This window comes from Rhinoderma darwinii, chromosome 1 (assembly GCF_050947455.1).
Source record: "Rhinoderma darwinii isolate aRhiDar2 chromosome 1, aRhiDar2.hap1, whole genome shotgun sequence".
In the NCBI taxonomy this organism is placed as follows: Eukaryota; Metazoa; Chordata; class Amphibia; order Anura; family Rhinodermatidae; genus Rhinoderma; species Rhinoderma darwinii.
In genome coordinates this window covers 236,781,507-236,801,107 of record NC_134687.1, presented here as the reverse complement: position 1 = coordinate 236,801,107, position 19,601 = coordinate 236,781,507, and the positions used below count along the sequence as shown (strand labels likewise).

Below are 19,601 nucleotides of genomic sequence, written 5' to 3'. Positions count from 1 at the left end.
TCTAATTGTTCTGTGTGTGTCCAAAGAGATCAGCCATTTCCCTCCTCCTCCTCCTCCTCCTCCTCCTCTTCCTCACAATCCTGTGTCTGGCTGTTAAACAACTGGCTGCAGCAGGAGCCTCCCCTCTGCTCTATCTACAATATGGCACAAATTAGCTGCCTGCTGAAAATGTTAGAGATCAGAAGGAAATGAACACCTCTGTACACCCCTGTTCTCTGACTGTCTGCTTCAGGAACATGCATATAATCCTGCTGGCATAGTCCTAAAGTTTATCACTCATTTTTAAAATTAGGATAAACTATATTTAGACACCCAGACAAAACATTGCCGAAAAACTAGAGAAAACTATAGCCTCATTGACACACACAGGCCATCAAGACCTACAAAAGGAAACAGGATTATAAATAGTTATTGAGAAATAAATTGATAATAGCAAGCAGTATCTGTTCCCCAAAAATATTCTAAGAGCCCTGACTTATACCACAAATCCACAGAGACTGACGTAAATAAGATTTTTATTTATTTTACCAATCACACAGCCAGCTCTATACGCACTAATGTCACTTCGCCATGTGTACATTTTAGCTAAATTGCACTTAGGTTGTGCTTCTTTTAACACATTCACTACCAAGTGTCTAGGGAGTAGGCTGAAAATACAATGGAGCGGACCTCAATAGTTGGTGGGCGTGCAAGAGTTAAATTCAAAAAAGGCTGCCTGCCGGCAGAAATAAGCCCTGTTTTCCAACCATTATTAAAGAGTAAAAATAAAATAAAAAAGTCTTTATGCAATTTGCAACAAGGACAGACTACATGAAATTTAAAAGTTAATGTCCATTTCTGACAGCAATTAGCACAGTGCCAGACGTAAGAGCTCTGTCTAGAAAGGGTTAAGTACCACAACCACAGAGCGCTAGTTATTAGTTAGATTCAAAGGTGTCAATAGGACAATTATTAAAATAAAGGTAGAAGCTGTAGCTGTAAAGGGAGTAGGCTGTACACAGGTGATATCACTGACTGTAATATTACGTACACAAGGCCTGGTTCACTGAAGGGTGATGTTTTATGCTGCATGTTTTACAAGTGGACTTTTTTCCTGCAGTTTTGTGATTGTTTTTATCATTCACTAGTAAAAAGACGCAATAGATCAATTGATTTTATTTTTACATTTAGATGTACACTACCGTTCAAAAGTTTAGGGTCACTTAGAAATTTCCTTATTTTTGAAAGAAAAGCACAATTTTTTTCAACGTAGATAACATTAAATTAATCAAAAATACACTCTATACATTGTTAATGTGCTAAATGACTATTCTAGCTGCAAACGTCTGGTTTTTAATGCAATATCTACATAGGTGTATAGAGGCCCATTTCCAGCAACCATCACTCCAGTGTTCTAATGGTACATTGTGTTTGCTAACTGTGTTAGAAGGCTAATGGATGATTAGAAAACACTTGAAAATCCTTGTGCAATTATGTTAGCACCGCTGTAAACAGTTTTGCTGTTTAGAGGAGCTATAAAACTGACCTTTCTTTGAGCTAGTTGAGAATCTGGAGCATTACATTTGTGCGTTCGATTAAACTCTCAAAATGGCTAGAAAAAGAGAGCTTTCATGTGAAACTCGACAGTCTATTCTTGTTCTTAGAAATGAAGGCTATTCCATGCGAGAAATTGCCAAGAAACTGAAGATTTCCTACAATGGTGTGTACTACTCCCTTCAGAGGACAGCACAAACAGACTCTAACCAGAGTAGAAAGAGAAGTGAGAGGCCCCGCTGCACAACTGAGCAACAAGACAAGTACATTAGAGTCTCTAGTTTGAGCAATAGACGCCTCACAGGTCCTCAACTGGCAGCTTCATTAAATAGTACCCGCAAAACGCCAGTGTCAACGTCTACAGTGAAGAGACGACTCCGGGATGCTGGCCTTCAGGGCAGAGTGGCAAAGAAAAAGCCATATCTGATACTGGCTAATAAAAGGAAAAGATTAATATGGGCAAAAGCACACAGACATTGGACAGAGGAAGATTGGAAAAAAGTGTTATGGACAGACGAATCGAAGTTTGAGGTGTTTGAATCACACAGAAGAACATTTGTGAGACGCAGAACAACTGAAAAGATGCTGGAAGAGTGCCTGACGCCATCGGTCAAGCATGGTGGAGGTAATGTGATGGTCTTGGGTTGCTTTGGTGCTGGTAAAGTGGTAAAGTGGGAGATTTGTACAAGGTAAAAGGGATTTTGAATAAGGAAGGCTATCACTCCACTTTGCAACGCCATGCCATACCCTGTGGACAGCGCTTGATTGGAGCCAATTTCATCCTACAACAGGACAATGACCCAAAGCACACCTCCAAATTATGCAAGAACTATTTAGGGAAGAAGCAGGCAGCTCGTATTCTATCTATAATGGAGTGGCCAGCGCAGTCACCAGATCTCAACCCCATAGAGCTGTTGTGGGAGCAGCTTGACCGTATGGTACGCAAGAAGTGCCCATCAAGCCAATCCAGCTTGTGGGAGGGCCTTCTGGAAGCATGGGGTGAAATTTTTCCCGATTACCTCAGCAAATTAACAGCTAGAATGCCAAAGGTCTGCAATGCTGTAATTGCTGCAAATGGAGCATTCTTTGACGAAAGCAAAGTTTGAAGGAGAAAATTATTATTTTAAATAAAAATCATTTTTTCTAACCTTGTCAATGTCTTGACTATATTTTCTAGTCATTTTGCAACTCATTTGATAAATATAAGTGTGAGTTTTCATGGAAAACACAAAATTGTCTGGGTGACCCCAAACTTTTGAACGGTAGTGTACCCATACATATTTCATTATTAATATCAACTTATGACAATTTACTTCTCAACCGTATTACTATTCCGCATGTGACCCTGGGCTTACGTATCATCAAGGTGTGTGATAAACAGGCAAAGCAAGCAAACTTGAATGTGTAGTTCTTTAAGCTGGACTTGCATAAGTAGTGGGCTTTCATTTGCCAATTTGCAGTGGGTACCATTACTATTGCTATTTCCCTTGTGTGAACCCTCCTCTGGATCAACAGGGGAAAAACAAAATTCTATAGTTTACTCATATATCTTCCCTTTCTCTAATCCCTTGGTTGAACTTGATGGACATATGTCTTTTTTCAACCGTACTATGTAACCATGTAACCCTATTACTGTGTCATTATTTTACATATTTTAGCTTGTCACGGAAACCTTCATTTGGCAGTGAAAGGGTTTATAGTCGAATGTATTCACTTTTGGTAAGGGGAAATCAGCAGTGTAAGGAGGGGAGATACAAGCAGATGTCGAGATGTAGCAGTTCTTAAATGGGCTGTCTGTAAAAGAGCCAATGAAAGCTTCCAGTACATATAATATGTATGTAGCTTAAACAATGTGTGTTTTTGTAGTGTTTTCACAAACACTGCTGTTAACGTTTCTGTCCCCTCCTTTCTCAACCACAACCCCTACGCTGTAATGTGGTTTTGTCATTAGGCCGGGTGAGAGAAAAGCCTGTTTATATGAAGCCCCCATAGGAAGGCATGTGGACACCAACAGCTGACCCCCTGACTGTAATTCCGGCTCTCAGGAAATAGATTAGTCAGTGGTCTGAAGTGTGTCTTTCTCATCTCACTAAGACATTTTCTCCCCAAGCTTGTGGTAAAACCCTGCTGCTGTTTCTTACATTAGCCATAGCACGTTGACCTGCAGAAACCAAAGGATATGCTAAGCTTGACATGAGGCATTTGCCTCAAGCTGTTTGACCTTCAGTTGGACTTAACATGTCTTGCACCATGGTGAAAAGTTCCTAATTTTATATTTAAAAAAATTTAGTCGATATTCCGCCTATCAGGGAGTAAACTATAGTTATGGTTGCATGGGGAAAGATTTCTGGGTTAGCTTTGTTTGCAGCTAGTTCTACAGTCTGGTGATACACATTCCCGTATGCTGACATCATATCGCGAGGCACGGAAAGGGGGAACACTATTGAACACATGTACATATCCAGTCACACTTTTAGCTGGGGGAGGAGAAGAGTTGGTTTTGTGTCATCTATCTCGAATCCTCGGAGAGAATGTGATAAATAGGACACACAATTCTTTAATAAGTTCACATTATTGCGCACACACTTGTGGTAAACATAGGCCACAGAATATTTGTATTGGTTATTTGCACCTTTATACATTTATTTTATATTTATTGCTGAATGTGATGTCAGTCGTCCCTGGTAGGGAGGATTTTTTTTTTTTTTAGGGGTAATTTTCTAACCCTGAAGAATGTCTTTGAGCCTGGACTGATTTTAGGAGACAAAACAAGCTCACCAGCTGTGTATATACAAGGACTACTGGGCCAAGCAAAACAAATCACAAAAGAGAACAGGACATGGGGTGGTATAATTTACATGTTTCTGAGAGGCTCCTCCACCAATCTCAACACAAAGTTCCCAGCCTTTACTTCATTCTGCCATTCAAATGCTTACTTTTGACATCAACAATTTGGCTATGCTTAGTCTGCCTATCAAAATGGTCAGAGTCATAAATTATATGATCCTACTGTATGTCTACTGGCAGTACTGCAGTGAATCACCCCCAATCTGTCAAACACTATTAAACAATTAAATCAAAATTCATAAATGTACCAAATCTTCATCATTGCCTACAATTTGCAGCATGTTTCACCCAACCAACAAAACTACCATTTCAATTTGCTGTCTTTATTGAGCCTTTTGCTTTTAAGATGGCCATACACACTAAATAGAAAGAGCATTCAGCTGACAGCTATCTCTCTCAGCGTTCTCATTAACATACTCAGATATTTTTATTTCAGTGGGAATCCAGCATGCCTAACCCTATTTTCCCAGTTCATCTGCCATTGGGGGACTGTTGGGATGCCCCTATACACATTAGATTGTCAGCAAATCCTACCAAAATTGTCATTTGACCACTGTTACTCTAACCTGTCAGCAGTTTTGAGGCCTCAAAACTGCTGGTAGAGCAATAAAGGGGCGTGGGAGGGCATTCTACACATACCTTTTGTCTCGGTCATGCAATGATGTTTAATACCCCCGATGTGCTGATTACAAGTGCCACTATGTCGGGACTTGATGTTCAAGGGCATGAATGAAGAGAAGTGTATGACGCTGATTGGTCAGCGTCATACATTTTTATTTACAACGTCCACTTGGTGAAATGTAAAAAACGTGGCATTTAGAACAAATTAGCATAAAATTAGCATAAAACTAAAAAGGATCATAACTTGGTCAAAAATAAAAGTAAAAAAAAAAAACTGATAAAGCACCTATTAGGTAGGAGATAGGGCACTTATAAACTGGTTACAGAGCCTCTTTAAACATAGCATGAACCATTGCGTATAGAATGAAGGATAGTATGTGAATATCATTAAATGATAGATTCAAAACTGTTTAGACTGGACCATGTTTATAATGTATGTATATTGTAAATGATAGATTGTATGTAAATGATTATATTGGCCAATATCCTGTACACATTTACTGCGCACTAATCCTTTATTACTGTCATACACATCTACAGAGCAATAAAATACAAGACTGCAGCCAAGGAGATATCCCGTACAAATTATATCACTTTAACATCCACCATAAACAATCATAGCACTAATAGAATTCAACAATTGGCTTGTTTATCAGTATAGACTTATATATTGTACCCGCACGTTATGTCTGGAGCTCATTCAACTTTTGTTTCACATCATATTAAAGTGGCACTAAAAGTAAACACAAATGGCCTTTTATAAAGAAGCCATTAATAACCTTGACAAATATATTACTTTGGATACGTTTTCATACTTTGCTAAAGAGTAAGATGATTTGAATATATACAATATGGAGTACATTGACACGGTGGCACTCTGTGGGGAGTAATTTCTCCAAGAAAACTAATACCGGATTTTTCTTAGAACATGTCAAATTAATATGTCATACAATTAGTTATCAGAAAAATCCCCTAAATTACTATGCAAATATTATTAGTGTTTCTAAAAATCCTTATGTTCTCTAGTTTTTTGTCTGTGTAATAGCATGCAGACCCATTCATTTCTATGACTCCATGCACACGACCATGATGTTCATGGATAAGTGTGGGGCCGCAAATCCAGGCCGCAAAAACTCAGGACAAGTAGTTTTATAGTCTGGATTTGAGGCTACGCAAACTGGTGACATCAGGTTTTTTTTGTTGCGGATTCGTAAACCCTGATGACACACAACAAATGCCCAGCAAAGTTTGTTTGCGAACAAAGGGACTGCAATGGATCCAAGGTTTTGCAGCCCGCATATCCACTACAGTCATGTGCATTAGTTTGACACTGGATCGTCCAGACCATTGTCTACATTGTTTCTACCATAGTTGAGCACAAGAAAGACTAGTAGGGACGAGCATGTCAAATGAGCAATAGCAATAATTATGTAACATAAAACTAATATACAGTACAATGATTGGCCTCTTACCCTGGTTGTAAGTACAGTCAGGAGACAACCTGTACTAGTCTGGTTTACCTCTATTAGGCCATGGTGACTGACTACATTGGCAAATTAACTACAATATTTATGTTTAGTGGGTAGGTATCCTTGTAAATTATACTGGCTGTCTGTGCTGTCAAAATATATATTGATTTTGTGTCAACACTGATAAAGATGTCTACGATTAAATGTGGTGTTAAGGCCCTTTTACATGGGCCAAAGATCGGGCAATCGTGCGTTCATTTGAACGCTCATTCCCGATCATTGCCTGTTGTGGGCTGGAATCGACAATGCTTGTGCATTTACAGAAGACACAATGCATCCAACGTTGGACGTCCATGATGAGAACATGTTTTAATCTACTACCTAACCACCTAATCCTTACACAGAAATCCATTACCATCATCCCTCTGTAGGATTGTTTTAGATTTATTTTACTATATCTGTTGTATCATGAGGGACACCCAGCTGACTGCCGATGATCCAAATACAAACTGAAATGTTTGTGCACATGGAAATATGTTGTAAAGATCAGTAACAGATGATTTTATTCCTCGTCTATTGCTGGGGGCTCATGAATGCTGATTGATCTGCCCCTGCATAATGTAAATAGCCCTCAGTGTATTTATTTTACACTCCAGAACAAAGACGTGGATAATTGCCCTGATGTCATACAGAGCTCAAATAACTCCGGGTCTGATTTCCATCAATAACAAGCCACACTTACTTCATAGTGTCCTTTCAAGTTGTCGAAGAGTGTGTTTGGACATATGGAGACACCATTATTATACATATAGAAAGTAGACAGAAACATAAATTACAGTATATTGTGTCTTAGTGTTTTTATTGTCATTTTGAATTCCTTGAAAGTATGTACATGCAGGCATTCTAACACGAAAAATATGCACAAACCTCTGTCTGACCTTGAAGAAATGTAAAACCAAAATGGTTATTAAAGGGTATCATTTAGTTAAATTGCTTTACTTGTTCATTGAAAGAGACTAGATCATCTATGAGAAAAGTGGTGTAACTAAAAGGGCAAGCAAGACTGTGCATTGACCTACGTTTTACCTTTCGCCCCGTACTCCAGGCAGATATTAAAATTCTCCCTACTTGTTTGCATCGTACCCCTATCCATAGCATGAAGGTTTATTGCACTTCGTACTGTGGTAAAAAGATCGAGTACAGTAAAAAAAATCAAGTTTTTATCAAAAAAGTTACTTTGCAAAATCAAATAATTTTAAAGATCCCTTTACCATTTATCTTCAAAGCGACTACTGAAACCACTGATGTTAATGATGTTTTGTGTAACATAATTGGTAGGGGTCCTATACAAAATAGGTCTTCTCACATGAATAGGTTTACCTATGTGATAGCAAAAAGTGGCAAATCTATAAATCTCCGTGTAGAATGTAGAATGCAACAGATAGTCTAGATCAGTTTTTCTCAAACTGTGAGACGAGTCTATCAGGTGAGGTGTCCCCCAGTTGTTGATGAGGTGCCATTGGGGAGGCAGTATTGACAGGGTGATCATATGCCGATTTCTCTTGCTGCACTTTCCCTTCCCTAGCTACAGCGAGCTTTGGTGTAGCAACACAATTGCTTGTTAAGCTGGAAGATAAACAGAGCAATATTTTTTACTTTTGGCATGGACTTTGATCACTGATAAGGCTCCAGTCAATCCCATGCCCTAGCTGGTGGGGCCCAAAACAAAATGTTTCAGAAGCCCTAATCTAGAAGGCACTGTTTTCGGTAAACCAATACTACAGATTGATCTAGAAATATTGTTAGACAATAGACTCTGTGACAGAATGCGCTGTCAGTCTTCTTGAGGCCCAAATATCCAGTTCTTTATGCATTCCTGATGATGTTTTAGTGTTAGAATACTTGAAGGATCCCAGATGTGCTAGCCCACTGTATGCCTTAGGAGCCTAGCCATGGTCACAGATTCCTATACCATAGTTTTTAAATGGCATAAGCTCAGCGTTATACACTGATTGAAAGGGGAGGGAAGCTATGAGGGAATTGCTCCACTACATCTGGGATATTTTACTGCCCAATTAATACAGCCCTGGGAATTGCTTCCATGGTGTACTGATAGCAGGAAAGTGCAACAAGCCCCCCTCCCCCTTAGTTTTCTCCAGGGCCTTTCCTGCTTAGACTAACTCCTTTCCGTGAAGTTCTCATAAGACAAGAGGAACTGCATTACTAGACGTACGACAAATGAAATGTCTAACAGCCACTTAAAATTCCTTTCCCTTGATTAAGAAAAATAAAATATATATACGAGACATACCATTTACTTACATTTATATCTTTTCCTAGTCATTAAATTACCGATGTTTTTGTTGGCTAGAGTCCATGAGCTTTAGAAAGTGTTGGTATTAAAGACTCAGTAACATGGTATCAGGTCGGAGATATAATTCTTTGCTTTATACACTACGTAAGGAAAGACTTTTTTTTTGTATAAGGAGCCAACTTTATTTTTTGTTTTGTTTTGTAAGATTAAAACTGATCATTTTTAAACCTTCGATCCAAATGAAGATTACGTTTTTCCAATTTTCCAACACTTCAACCAAAAAAACTTTTCTGGAAATTTTACTCGTACTAAGAATATATTCCTGGTTTTCATTTGGATGCTGTATGATCTTTGTTGTACCACACATTGACAAACATATATTGTTGGAACAGACATTTTTTTTTTTTTTTTACATTTAGGCTTCAAAAATCTTTTGTTTAAATGTAGACTTGAACATTTCATTTTTTTTATTGCCTATTTGTTTTACGTAGCTATTTATTTCCATAATTCACATCTTATGTCCACAGACTCCCTAACAAAACTATAACAAATCATTAACCCCAGCGTTTGTGGCCCAGTTTTTGATGTTCAGTAGTGTGATGAAACAAATGTATGCTTTTTAGTGGGACTTGCTGCCCTCACCAAATCAATGTAGTCTGGCTGCTGCCATTAAATCTATGTTGTACTAAATACTAATGTCGTTGTCTTCTCTTTTTTAGATTACCGGACTGGACCATGTTTCACACAAATCAGCAACCAAATGTGTCAAGGACAGCTCAGTGGTATTGTGTGCACAAAGACATTGTGTTGCGCTACCATTGGACGTGCCTGGGGTCACCCCTGTGAAATGTGTCCTGCTCAACCACACCCATGTCGTCGGGGATTTATTCCAAATATCCGAACTGGAGCCTGCCAAGGTAAAATGGGCTAAACATCACACATTACCAAATATAATTACAAACTTTCCCCATATTAAAACCCCTTTTATTTTTGCTTATCTTTTTATCTATTAGTTTTTTTTTGTTTCTTCTTATTATCCAAATACATTTCTTAAACATTTCTTAGTATCATCATTACAAATTAACATTTCAAAATTGTAATTGAAAGGGTGGGCCAATCTATTAAGTGGGTGGGACTTGCGTGATATCATGTACAGTATCTAATTTAGGCTCTGTTGACATCAGCTTCATGGCTTCAATTCTTAACAGAGCCAAGATTTTTTTTTAAATTTTAAATGGAACCCGACGATTCCGGACATTGACTAATCAAATAGCAACGGAAACCCAACAGATAAGAATACAGCGTTAGTGTGAACAGAGCCTTATATGCAGAATTTAATTTATAACAGACAAAGCAAGGGAAGTCAAACAAGTAATACATGAGTTTTTGCTGTTATTTTCCCAAACAGGAAAGTTTCTGATTTACTGCGATTTTAATCAAATCCACGTGAAACCGCAAACTTTTGGGATGTCTTAGAAAAATATGAAGTTAATTGCTCTACTAATCAAAGTAAATTGAGTGTTGTTTAGAGTTCTCCTTCCCCCACCTACTGAGTGGCAGAAACCGGTCAATAATCACACACCTGGAATGGATGTTTGACTCTGTGTGACTGCACCTAAAGCCTTTGGTTTTACCAGTTAAGCCATAGACAAGAAAATAGCAGGCCCAAGCCTTATTTTTATGTAGATGAATATTAAAATTATGTTATGCATGTACAGTAAGACCAAATGGAAAATAAATGTTAATATAAAATATACATCTTTATATACTATACCATGCAAATTAAATCATGTCAAGGAAGCTGAGCATCTGAATACATGTCTATTTTATATATGGAAGTCATAAAGTCATGAAGGCTTCAAAAGGGACCCGTTATCCTAATATGACATATTTTAAAGAAATGTGTAAAAGGTGTTTTGGTTGTATTTCTTTGCTTTCCTTATGACAGCAAAGTACCTGCTCTAACGGCCGGGATTGTAGAAACCTCCTATCCCTGCAGTGATTTACAGAGGGAGGGCCAAAATGGGCTGGTTAATAAAGAGAACCAAATTCATGCACAGCCACCTCTCCACCTCATCTCTTTCCCCCAAGCGTGCCGAAAAGAGAGGAGTCCAAATATGGGGGTGCCAGAGATTGCTGGGGTCCGCATAGAATGGCATCATGGGTTGCAGGTAGTGCACCCCTGGTCTATTCATACAAAGCATTAAAGATGTGTGATGTTGCAATATAGAGGGTCATAGCTATTTAAAAGTACAAAGAGATTGTTGATAAATTCAAAACCATATACAGTATTAGATCCTCTTCCAGATAATGGTTTTCCTTTAAAAAATGTTTGGTGAGGCAAAGGAGGATATTTTTCCTCTGAAGAAAGACCTTTAGGCTAAGTCTACATGGATTTTCCATCCAGATTTGCAGATGGAAAATCCGCAGCGGAATACAGTAGCAGGCAACTGGATGAGATTGTAATAAATATAGCTCCAATTTTTCCCCACTTTATGATAACTTTAAGGCTAAAGATGGCTTGCCATAGGAAAAAATCTAAATGAATAGGTAAAAAAATGAATGAAAAGAATAAGCATGTATAGGATTTTGCAGCTTTACATAAAGATCTGTTACTTAGCAGGTCCTCTGGCATACAGCCACATTAATTGTTGTGTACCAATAAAAACCAGAAAGTGTAGGTAGTGTTGGAAGTACAGGATACAATAGATTTTGTGTAACACCAGCAAGGATTGAATTGTAATAGAACAGGTCTAGACTTATGTCAAACACCAAAAAAATCCAGGCATTACAGCTATAATGATTAAAAAATATATTGGATAGCAGACAAGAGGCTATCTGCATGTACCACATTGCCTGAAGCTTATGCTCTGGAAAGAAGCATAAATTGTGAAGTTAGACTTTCCACGGGTTAGACATTTACCAGTATTGACTTTTCCAAATGAATTGGCCATAGAGTGAGTGTAGTGGATTCTTAGTCCCTATTGCTAGTCAGTCCATGACTGGATAATGATATAGCGAATTCTTGGTCCCTATTGCTAGTCAGTGCATGACTGGATGATGATGTAGTGGATTATTGGTCCCTATTGCTAGATAGTCCATGACAGGAGGATGATGTAGTGGATTATTGGTACCTATTGATAATCAGTCAATGACTGGAGGATGATGTAGTGGATTATTGGTACCTATTGATAATCAGTCAATGACTGGATGATGATGATGTAGTGGATTATTGGTCCCTATTGCTAGTCAGTCCATGACTGTATGATGATATAGTGGATTTTTGGTCCTTAGTGCTAGTCAGTCCATGACTGGATAACGATGTAGTGGATTCTTGGTCCCTATTGCTAGTAAGTCCATGACTGAATGCCTATTGCTAGTCACTACATCACTTGGGCCCTATTGCTAGTCAGTCACTGACTGGTAGTCCTGTTTGTTTAACTAGCAAGCAATAGCTTAGTCTGTTGCTTGATATACCTTAGCTATTTTTTAAAATGATTATAACTAATAATATTACTGATAATTCCTCTTACACCTAAAACATCTGAGGGGAGGGATTTATTAAGACTGGCATCTCACATGCCAGTCTTAATCTATATCTATCTATCTATCTATCTATCTATCTATCTATCTATCTATCTATCTATATATATATATATATATATATATATATATATATAAAGGCTGGAGTAAGATGTGCCTAATTTATTAAGAGGTGCATGCCTCTTAATAAATTAGGTCTGTGTGCTAGAGAATTAAATCTGCAGCAGCTAGGTGCTGGCATAGATGTGCGCTATATTTTACGCCAGTGTTCTGGCGATAATTATTGTAAATTTATCAAGCCTCTATGGCCCCGCTCCATTCCTCTAAAGCCTGTCTGTTTTGGGGTTTTGAAAAACTAAGAATAAATTTCCCCCCTCTCTCTTTTATTTTATTTGTTCCTATTCTAGTAAGAAATTTTTATGTCTACTTAGTAGAGTTTCAGATTGTGGCCATTTTGTATTCTGGAGTCGTGTAATACTGGTAAAGACATTTTGGTATTGAGCTTCCAAATGTGTCTTAAATTTTTGATTTAGAAACATTGTCACAGACATTCCTGTCTCATAGGCCCCTTTATGTTTATGTTAATGGGTTCTACTGCTGCCAAAATTCTTTTACAAGTTTACATATATTCAATTCACAAATGGGCATAGCCATCAGAGAGGGTCAGACACGCTCTCAATCAGAATTGAAATTACCAGGTTTTAGTAATTATGTTTTCCGGCATTTGTGGGACCAAAGTTTTTTTCTGTGTACTGTATATATCTTTTTTTAAATCCAAGTACTGTAGTTTGATAAAGTGATACAGTACAGTAACACATTTAAACATAGCTGCTATTAGGTTTGGCAAGGTAGAACATTTTCTAATCTGAAAAAGAAAGAGGGGTGGAAGTTGTCAGTCCTGTCGTGGATGCTCAGGCTTAGTGAACTCATTACACTAGTACGGTAGTAGCTTGAGGTCAGTAGGTCTCCAATAAAGTTTTCATGTACTTCAGTTAGGTTTCTAGCATTGTTTAGCTTCGTGACTACATAACTACAGCTAGTTTCTTGATACATTTTCTTTGTCATTTTAGCAGTTGTTGCACTTTTTACTCTTGAGAAAATCCTGATATGTTTGACCTCTAAGTACTGTAATAGGAAATTATCTATAATGACTAATATTATCCAAACACCACTGTTATTTTTGAAATAAATATTTCCAAAAGTTTAGGATATATAACTTTTTAATTTTAACTGTGATTCCTTGAAAGGAACCCTGGGATAATGATAATCCCACATAGTACAGAAAGTCTTGAGCCTCACAAGACCATGTTAATTTTGTAGTTAATGAGTACACCCTGCCTTAATTTTCTAGTGGAAGGTTACAAACAGAGAAACCTTTGTGTAAAAAGCAGTCAAGATTTGGCTGAGGTTGTAATCCAAAACTTAATCCTGCTGGTGTTCTCCACATCTGGTTATATTCAACTGTTCCAAATGCACTGGTCCTCAGATCCTGTGTAGAACCAAATTTTACAATTGCATCTTTGGAAGAATAAGTCCAGTTTCCCTATTTACTTTTACTTTATACTTTATATTCTCTCCAACAAACATTATATTTTTGGCTGCAGAAAGGACCATATCTAGCTGTGTCTCTAGTGTAATAAGTTCTAAAGCAAGTTTACAATGAAAGACTCAAAAGTCCGATCATACTATCCAAGTCTCTAAACCTAAACCTGCATTTAATAGGCTGCATTTATTTGTTTCATGATGTGCCTACTTTTTTGTAAGAATACTTAGATCGTGTATAATTGTATATGTATGTATGTATGTATGTATGTATGTATGTATGTATGATTGTATAATGCATCTTTAAAGGGTTTGTCTGGTTTGGGAACCTGATTTCAAATACCCTATTATGACCCCCTGATCAGGACCCTCATCTGTTATCAGAACAAAGAACACTGCAGAACACAGCACTTTTGTGCACTAGACGGACAGCCCATTGATTTTTATGGGTAACCTGTAGTGCTTCATTTCCCCTGTGGCGGTGCTGTAGGAAAATGAAACAGTTACTGCCAGGTTTCCCCACAGATTCCAGCTTATTTAAGCAGCCGGGCTCCCTGTGATCAACTTAAAAACAAGGAATCCTTCTAGCAGAAAGAGATTGTAATTCCCTCTTTTACTTTATCTGCTATGGTCTCACTGTTACATTTATTAAAACCAAGACATCCTAGCATAAAAAGATGCATTGGTGGATCTATTTGAGCAAAATATGTCCTTTTTTTTCTCAGATGTGGATGAATGTCAAGCTATACCTGGTCTGTGCCAAGGTGGTAACTGTATCAACACAGTGGGATCCTACGAGTGTAAATGCCCAGCTGGACACAAACAGAGTGAGACCTCACAGAAGTGTGAAGGTAACACGTTTTCTCCTGAAATTGTTTTGCAGTCACGCGTTGTAGAGAAATGTAATTTTTGCAATCGCAACACTCTATGTGTATTACACAAGTGTGCCAATTCTCCATGGTTATAAACACAAACATAAATAAGTACATGTTAAAAAGATTTCTTAGAACACCCGTGTGTTCAAAGTGATGAAGTCATCCGAACACACACATACTCGCACCGTTGTGCCATCATGTATTAATTTGAACATTACCCCTAAGGGAATAGTTTCACTGTAGGGATTACGAATCATTCTTAGACCAAGGTCACACTATCTGATGTGAAGGGTATGCTTATTTTCTAAATTTTTAACATTACTACTACACAGAATACTATAACAACTGGGAATCACAGCAAATATTCTCTCTAAATACTGTAAAATGAAAATAATATAATACGAAGTTGAATATAATCTACTAGAAAATAACAGTTTGGTGGATAACCCTAATGGCTTTCCAACTAGCAAGGGAGTTTTCTCACAATACCATATCCATATTTGATTATATATTTTAGTTAACATTAGCTTATTTAGCCCAAAAACCTAATTGTTACACTGATGTGTGATGAACCAAGTTATATTGTGAGGCAAGACTTGTTCTATGCGATAATTCATTGCAACCATTAACCCTCAACCCACAGGAAAGAAGAATTCTTGTGTCAGAAGAAAAATGAATGAATCTACAGAACTTTTAAATGCATAATACATACATAAAAAGTTTAATTTAGAAGTTAAACGCCATAGCTTGTATTAAATGCATGAATACGGAATAACAGGGACTAAGGAAGTGCTTGGCAAGTATCCATTAGGATTCACATATAATGTAAGATCCCCCAACTAGTCAGAGTGCTCATTGTGGCTTGTCCTTTTAGCAGAGCTAGTACACTTTATTGACAATTTGGCATACTTTCTGGAGTTTTTGTTTCAAGCTCAGCCAGGGCAATTCTTACATCACTTTGTCATTACTATATATTCAGGCTGCTAAAAGATCATCCTGTTTGTCACCATGAGGGTTGAAAGTCTTCCATAACTTCCCTGCAATTTCCACATTAGAGCTGTGATGATCTATAAAAATCGTCCAGCTTCATTGTCTGTTACTTAACATATATTGACTTTTTATTTACATTCCTAATTCAATTGCCACTATAGTCATTTTTCATTCTTTTTTTCTCCCTGCCTTCCAAAAGCCATCATTTTTTTATTTTTCCGGCGACATAGTCAGAAGAGTGTTTGTGTTTTTGCGGGACAAGTAGTCATCTGTAATGGAGCCATTTAATGTACCATAGATTGCATGGACACTGTACAATGTACTTGGACACTGGAAAAATAATCTTTGTGGGGTGGAATGGAAAAAAAAACAAACCACTCCTCCATTGTTTCCTTTGGGTTTCATTTTTACAGTATTCACTGTGCGGTAAAAATGACATGTTAATACGATGGCGACACCAAATTTATATAGTTTTATGATGTACTATTTTTACAAGGAAAAAAACTATCTGTTAAAAGAAACATTTTGTTTTGTGTTGCTATATTCTGAGAGCCATAACTTTTTTATTTTTCCATTGATGGAGCAGTGTGAGGGCTTGTTGTTTTGCGGTGTGAGTTATAGTTTTAGGCACATACGACCATTTTGATCACTTTTTATTCAATTTTTTTGGAGGGAGCTGAAGTGACCAAAAAACAGCAATTCGGGCATTTTTTTTAGTCAGTGAACTCGAACAAGTGATCATTTGATTTCTGGTACAATACACTGCAATACCTATGTGTTGCAGTCTGTTGTATGTTTTTACTAGCTTCTATTAAACCCTGCCTTAATATCTCCAGTAAAGTATCGGCTGTAACATACAACTAACACCCGCTGAGTATGGAGCAGCCTCAGCCCGTGAGCCCGCTCCATACTCACCCTCCCCAGCCATGACATACAGTTACGTTAAATGTCGGAATGAGGTTAAAACTAGACAAAAAGACAATGAAAACTATCAAACTCTTGACTAAAGTTACTGTCAGTACTCCCTGTGTAGGAAATGTGTAGGGAACCTTAGCTAAATGTTTGTCGTTCCCTTCAATTTAGAAGGCTAATACTAAAATGTGACACATATGCAACACTTTGTCTTCCTATCTCCCTTTTTCTTCATCTTCCAAATTAATTTACTGATACCCAAGACTTACATTTTTTTTTAAATGTATTTATTTTTTCGTTTTTTTCAGGTCTTCTTCTAGTGATTTATAGTAAAGCCCACAATATAAGAATATACATACTCTATCTAAAATAATCTGGCATATGTTTAGCTGCTTACTTTCGATATATCCATAGGTCCTGGTTACTAGAAACTGCTTTTCCCATTCGATAGGAAGAAGCTATGAACAACTTAATGACTTTGGCTGCTATTCAGAGCCTGGTTGATCTAGGAAACAGAAAGTGGTATCCATTCTAGACGACCATAAAACACGTCTGCTTCACACACAAAGATTTGTCTGAATGTCTGATCTCACTACTAACTCTTTTGCTGCCAATAGGAACTTACTAAATGTGCCGCTAATATACTGTGACTTATACAGATATCCTGGAGCTGGCTTCACACGTAAAGACTGTAGGGATCATGGGAAAATGGGATTATGATCTATGTTACTTTTTCATAATTACTACTAGATTAAGACTATGGGTATTTTTTGTTACATACACATGCCTTACATCTTATACTGTATATTCTCTTAACAGATATTGATGAATGCAGCACAATCCCTAATGCGTGTGATGGAGGGGAGTGTACCAATACCGCCGGAAGCTATGTCTGCATATGTCCTAGAGGGTATACCACAAGCTTGGATGGGTCTCGCTGCATTGGTAAGCTAGGTAGAAGGAAGAGACCTTAATAAAAAAAAAACTCTCTTATACAGGGGTTTGCTTAAATTTTTCCTGGCAGGTAATTTAAAGAGCAAAGGTGGCTTAATTATTATCTTCTTACAATTTTTATGTTAATCATTCAGATAAAAGTCAAATAATTTTTTTCAGGTATTGTCACACAGTTTTCCTGCAGGTCCTCTTTGACCTTCCTTCAGATCTTAACTGTATTTTTTATTGGCTACCAATAATAGTATAAAGTGTTATATCAGTTACATTTTCTCAAAAATCTTCTCAGTAATCCAACACTTAGAACCATCTATTAGAGAGTCAATGTCATAAAACATTTAGCAAATAAAGACTTCAAATTGTGGCCACACATGGTGCAATATGTTGGCTTGATGGCATTCTCTCATTGAAGATGTCTATAGTTCCTAATAATCTTAGGCCGGGTTCAGACCTGCATTGATGTTTCCATTGTTCTACTCTGTCAGAAGAGCAGAACAACGTAAATAGTGGAAGTGCCGATTCCGTTGTTCAACGGACACATTATCAGCGCCCGACAAAACCCATTGACTTTAATGGGTTCCGTCGGGTTTCCGTTAGGGTGCCGGTGCATTTATGGGAAGCAATAGCATCCAGATCTGTGATAGAGGCCCCTAACAGAGCTTCCAACGCCGATGTGAACAGTCCCGTACCCAGTATGGCCAGTTTGGAGGAAACATTTTCTACAGTATATGTTAAACATCTTCCAAGGCATGTCAATACACAGATCTTGTATGCTTTGGTATGAGACTAAAGTAGCCAGTCAGACGTAGTGTGTCAACATGCTAGTCGTCCTAAAAACCCCACAGAGGTCTGATGTATGAAATATATAAGCACTTGTTGACAAGGGATTTTCTACTCGTGATTGGACACGTTTTCGTATAGACTATATCTTTAATTGTGCTGATTATCTCAAAGAAAACAGCCACTGTGATAACCCAGCTATGAGTTCACTTTGTGTACATGGAAATTTTTTACGGAATTTCTATTCAGCAAGCAGCACAGATCACAGGAGCACTGCGCTGTGGTATCTTTGGAAATCAAACCCTAAGAAGGAGCACTTTCAGATAGTTGCTTTGACTTTGTAAATACATTGACTTACTTATCTTGAATTAAAGGGGTTTTCCACTACCGGAAAACTGATGACCTATCCACCGGATAGGTCATCAGTATATGATCGGTGCGGATCCGACACCCGGACCCTGCACCGATCAGGTCCTTCGGCTGCCTGCGGCACCGGATGTCATTGCACACTATGCAGTGTACGGAGACGGAAGCAGTTGGCTCCATACATTGCATAGCCATGCTGCAGTACTGTAGCTCTGCCGCTATTCCGTGACCGGAGCCATCTTCTTCTGGCATCGACGTCCGATGCTCGGAGGCAGCCAGAGAAGCTGATTGGTGCGTGGTCCAGATGTCTGACCCACACCGATCATAAACTGATGACCTATCCAGTGGATAGGTCACCAGTTTTTCGGTAGTGGAAAACCCCTTTAAAGGATATGTACACATGTGCAACCAATTGTCAATCTTCCAATGCCTCTAAAATAAAAAAAATGAAGCAATGCAATTAGTATTGATTTAAAATCTCTTACCGTTTTGTGTGTACAAGTCCCATGCAGACCTATATGTCTCCATGGTAACAAACTACAAATAAACATTGAGTTGTTAGGGATGTGTTCATTGATAAGCTTGTTTACTGTTTCTAATGACACTGGGAATCCAGCTATGGACTATATAGTACAGGCTGTAACTCAGCATCAGTATGATAAGTAACGTAATGTATTTACAAAGTTGTTCTTTTTTCCTGCACATGAAATAACCATAAAGGCACATGGAGTCCAAGTGTCACATCATGTGCCTTTTTATGGAAATATTCTCCCCTAGAATTAATGCATAATATGGCATCAGATGGAATATGACACAATTTTATTATTTGTAAGTACATTATGTAATTAGAATTTTCCT

The 19,601-nt window shown here is 37.8% G+C and overlaps 1 protein-coding gene across 1 annotated transcript in view; it reads left to right on the top strand.

The window, feature by feature from the left end:
* The window catches only part of LOC142741564 (fibrillin-2-like), a 142,329-nt gene that overhangs the window by 76,983 nt on the left and 45,745 nt on the right, over positions 1 to 19,601 (top strand). Inside the window, exons 6-8 of the mRNA XM_075850960.1 lie at positions 9,504 to 9,701; positions 14,595 to 14,720; positions 17,466 to 17,591. Of these exons, the coding sequence (XP_075707075.1) occupies positions 9,504 to 9,701; positions 14,595 to 14,720; positions 17,466 to 17,591 (450 nt within the window). The remainder of the gene's footprint in view (positions 1 to 9,503; positions 9,702 to 14,594; positions 14,721 to 17,465; positions 17,592 to 19,601) is intronic.